This window comes from Cryptomeria japonica, chromosome 2, assembly GCF_030272615.1.
Source record: "Cryptomeria japonica chromosome 2, Sugi_1.0, whole genome shotgun sequence".
NCBI classification, from domain to species: domain Eukaryota; kingdom Viridiplantae; phylum Streptophyta; class Pinopsida; order Cupressales; family Cupressaceae; genus Cryptomeria; species Cryptomeria japonica.
The window spans coordinates 182090214-182095206 of record NC_081406.1 but is presented as its reverse complement, the minus strand read 5'-3'; the positions used below and the strand labels follow the sequence as shown (position 1 = coordinate 182095206).

The 4993-nt window shown below is 36.7% G+C and overlaps 1 protein-coding gene across 1 annotated transcript; it reads left to right on the top strand.

The window, feature by feature from the left end:
• The first annotated feature begins 351 nt into the window (after window positions 1–351).
• Window positions 352–1938, top strand: LOC131053799 (berberine bridge enzyme-like D-1). Its single transcript, XM_057988448.2, has one exon. The coding sequence runs from the start codon at window positions 352–354 to the stop codon at window positions 1936–1938; it is 1587 nt and encodes a 528-aa protein (XP_057844431.2).
• Window positions 1939–4993: the final 3055 nt, after the last annotated feature.

Below are 4993 nucleotides of genomic sequence, written 5' to 3'. Positions count from 1 at the left end.
GGTAATAAAATCTAAATTAATTTTTAATAGATCTGATAAATTTTCATGTTTTAGAAGTTTCCTTGTACCATCTTCTTGTTTTGTTTATGTAGATGAGAACGAATCATCTTTAATTAGGTCAATCATGATGTAATTTAAATTGAATAAATTAAAATATATCTATATGTCAAATGTAATTTGTGTTTTTGTCCATATATTAAATGCAGTTTGTGTTTCTCTACAAACTGGAATATTTGAATATGAATGCTGTTTCTCTGCGTGCTTTCGGTTGTAAATAAGGGCCAATTTGGGCTGCAGCATTAAGAACGTTATAACTGACTTGATCAGTTTTGGACCATAAGTTCATAAATGATGGCTTTCTGGAACTATATGAGAACATTTAGTTTGTTTGTATTGTTGTGGGTGGTAATTTTGGGAGGCAGAGATGCAGTTGTGGCATACTCATCACTAAATGCATCTCCACTGGACCTCAACTCATGTCTGAGTGGAAATGGTATCCAAAACGTGACGTTCAAAAGCTCTTCTTCATCAGGCAACTACTACTCTCTGCTCGAATTCTCTCTGCAGAATCTGCGCTATGCGGAAGAAAGCCTGCCCAAACCATACGCTATTATTGTCCCGGAGAACAGAGACCAACTGCACAAATCCGTGCAGTGTTCCATACAAAACCGGTGGCAGATCGTGGTGCGCAGTGGAGGGCACAGCTATGAGGGTCTCTCCTCTACTTCTCAGGCTCCCAATTTCGTAATCATCGATGTCATGAAACTGGAAAAGGTTGAGGTGGATATGGAATCCAAAACGGCTTGGGTGGAGTCCGGAGCAACTTTCGGCCAGCTCTACTCCGCCATTGCAAACAAGACATCGCTCTACGGTTTCCCTACGGGAGTCTGCCCGACAGTAGGCGTGGGCGGGGCTTTCAGTGGAGGTGGGCTTGGGTTACTCTCAAGGAAATATGGGGTCGCTGCAGACCACATTATAAATGCCCTGCTTGTCGACGCCAGTGGCGAATTGGTGGACAGATTTGGCATGGGAGAAGACGTTTTCTGGGCCCTCCGAGGCGGCGGCGGAGGGAGTTGGGGAGTTGTTGTGGCGTGGCAGATAAGGCTTGTCCAAGTGCCTCCCATTATAACTGCGTTCAACTTCAACAGAACGGGAAGCGATAACGTGACAGAGCTTGTACAACGGTGGCAAACTGTTGCACCTTTAGCCCCCGAGGATCTGTATATCCGTGTCTTTGTGTTCGGAGACAGTCCTATTTATCTTACATTCAATGGAATGTATTTGGGTCCCTTACCTCAACTCCTCCAACTTATGAATGGGATCTTTCCTGAGCTGGGTCTGGGTGCCGCCGATTGTAACGAGACAGACTGGATTGGCTCTGTAATCTACACTGCCGTGGCCAACGGATATTCTGCCGACTTCCTCAACAGATATCTTCCCACCAAAAGGTACTTCAAGAATAAGTCCGATTATGTGAAGAGCCCTATCCCTGCATCAGGCCTACAGGGAGCATGGAATATTATGGAACAGAAGCGCGACAGCATAATGATCTTGGCTCCCTTTGGAGGCGTAATGAATAGGATACCATCCACTCAGCTTCCCTTCCCCCATCGAGCAGGGAATTTATATGAAATTCAGTATATAATCAACTGGGATGAAGCTACCGATGATGCAGAGTCTGTGGCTTGGATGCGAATGTTGTACGAATACATGACTCCTTACGTTTCCAATTCTCCCAGAGCTGCGTACGTCAACTACGTAGACCTTGACTTGGGCCACGCATCTGCTAATGGAACCTCCACCGTAGAACAGGCACAGTCGTGGGGCGAAAAGTATTTTGGAGGGAATTTCCTTAGGCTGGTGCAAATCAAGACTAAATTCGATCCCAACAATGTTTTCAAGAATGCTCAGAGCATTCCCCCGCTCAGTCAGATTTGATTTATATCTCTTTCTTAGATTTCCATATTCATTTCCATATATCATTTAATAATCTAGTGTTGAATGAAAATAAATCTCTTTCACCTCTTCATTTGCATTTAATACAATTGATAGAAGGATATGGCATTTAAATAGATTTGACTTGAAATATAAACCATCATTCATTGTTCATTGTTTTATCCTATCTCATTTTTGAATCTTGTGCAACCTTTAAAATTTAAATTTAAATATATGGATGGATTATCACCTTTAATAATAAACCCATAAGCTATGATATGAAAAAACTATTCGATAATGATCCCAGCATGCAACTAGAGATAACATAAGTCACGTTAATACAGTTGAAGGCTTTTAGGCAGACAACTCTAAATTAGTTTTTCGATTTTATTTTAACTTTTGATAAATAGTAATTTATATTTTTAGGTGTTTTTTTAGTTGCTTAAATGAATATCTATTTTCTTGTATAGTTTGGTTTGCTCTATCATTATTGAAGAGAAAAAAAGATTTGGAATGTATTATTATATCAAAAATGTAAATGTTCAAAACAAAGAACATATATTTTTCTAAATACTAAGAAGAGTATTAATTTATGTAATGCTGAATTTATTAAATGTTTTCGATATATTCAAATTATGGAAATAAAAAATGAAAGAATTCTTAAAGATTACAATTTTAAAGAAGCTTTGGAATAACTCTGGAGTGACAAATAAATTTCAAAAGAATATATCCTTCAACAAGAATAGCCTAGGATTTTATTTTTTCAAATCCATTTTGATCATTTAAAATAGTCAATATGAACCTAAGGTTATTCAAGATTACCAAGATGGTCCTAGCATTGAGAACATTTTATAAGAAAAATTATCTTCTCACACATTCTTATCAAAGACTAAATTTTAAGTAATAAGAAGGGAAGGCTTAAAAGGTATGGTATTATACGTATGCGATGTTAGGATTTAACTAGATAGAGCAATAAATAATATTAAATGAAATACAAAATAAGAGGAATTAAATATAATACAAAATAAAAAGAATAATAATTGTAGACGTATAAAAATGACCATATTCCTAAATGAATATTTTATGTTCATTTCTATGTTTAATTAAATCCAATTTAATTAAATTATCCGCATTCCTCTATTTAATTAAGTAAATTACTCAATTAAATTCACTATACCATTTAATAGGATAATTCATTTTATTCAATCAAAGCCCCTATCCACTTTTTAATTAAATTCAAATTTAATTAAAATAGTTATCCTAAATTAAATAAATCTAATTTATTTAATTGCAACCAAATTGAAATAAAGCAATTTATTTTAATTAATTCTATTTTCCCCACCCACTTGAAAAATCCTACATCTCCCACTTGCCTCTCTAAACTCCCTTCTAGAATTCTTCTAAACCTAATCAATTAACCCAAAACCCATCCATTATCCCTTTCCCCTAAATTTGAGGAGGTCACTTCTCAAATTTGGAGTAAAGTCTTCAAAAGGCATTAAAGCCTTTATCCATTCAACAAGCTAACTTGTTGAATGCCCCCAAATTTGGAAGGACTCTTACAAATTTGTCCCCAAAGTCTTCATAACCATTAATGGTTAACTCAAACCCTCTTACATGGTTAAATAATTTCCATAAACTCAACCTCCATGTAACCCAAGGGTCTCATCAAGCATTTATTACTTTGACCATGGTTATCCTTAAACCTTTGCACAAGAGTTTATCCTTTGGGTAAAAGCTTTATCCAATGGGTAATCTTATCGTAACCTTAACCCTTAACCCATAGGGTAACCATAAGGTCTTCTCAAGCATTTAATGCTTCCTACCTCTCCTCTCAACCCAGTCTTATGTTGACAATTGTCACCATTTCATTGGTGCCAATTACAAACATGGATTCTCAACTTTCAAACTCAACCCTTGATTGCCTCTTTCAATCTTGGCCATCCATTGCCCTATTTTTGCTATAAATAGAGCTCTCATCCCTCCTTTTTCATATCATCCAAGACTTTAGCATCTCACTTATACTCAAATCCATTCAAGCTTTCATATTTTATATGCACATCATTTAGCTTCTCTTTTCAATATGAATTAATCTAAATATGCATGTTTAGAGTATGTTCCTCATCATTTAGCTTAATCATAGACTAATATAGCATGCTAGGATAGTCTTATTTGCTAATCTTGTCATCTTATAACTAGTTTATTGCATTTCTAAGAATCATGCATAGCTTAGGATGCATCTCATATTAAATCAACAAAAACCATCTCTCGCTCTTGCATTCGCTATCCCTAAACCATTTTTCTTAGTGATCTGAGAGCAAAAACATTGGTTTGAGGGACCGTGCAAGACAGAGAACCATGGAACCATCCTTGGGAAGATGAGTTATACTTAATGACTCCATAGCTTGCACCAAGAAGTCTTGTGGGTGTGTGAGCAAGGCTCCATAGAACTCGGTTTTTCACATTTTGAGTTCTATCGACCCGCTTTTCCCGCATACATTTATGGCGCCCACTGTGGGGCATTACCCCATATATCTAATCGGTTTTGAAATATATCCACTTTTGCAGGTCCATTGAAAACAAGAATCAGCGTGTGGGAATCATTCCCTAGTGCATCTGGTTAACAACCTAGCGCATCCAGTTCACTGTTCAGCATGTGGAGTCCATCACCTAATGCATCAAGTCCGTTTATTAGCGCATAAGCATATTAAATTTTTCTGGTAGGTCTCAACGCAGGAGAAAAATAGAGCAGTGCTTTCGGCACACAGAGTAGTGCATCCCAAAAAATAGTGTAGCGCGTTGAAGAATTCTTTTAGCGCATCACGGCTATTATGTAGCGTGTACAGTTTGTTCTGTAGCGCATCCAAAAAAGATAGAAATCAAAGTTCCAAAATTTGTAACCGGGAATAAGAAAATAGACTTGTTGAAGTCCACCAACCATCTAACATTTTCAACTTGTCTTCTTGCAAGATTCTAACAAAATTTGTTGTAGATGGGATCTTAAACTTTAAAAATTTAAGATAGTAAGGATTTTCACTAACTTAGTTAAGTTAGTTTA

Coding starts and splice junctions, on each gene's coding strand:
- LOC131053799 (XM_057988448.2), top strand. CDS start 352: ATGGCTTTCTGGAACTATATGAGAACATTTAGTTTGTTTGTATTGTTG.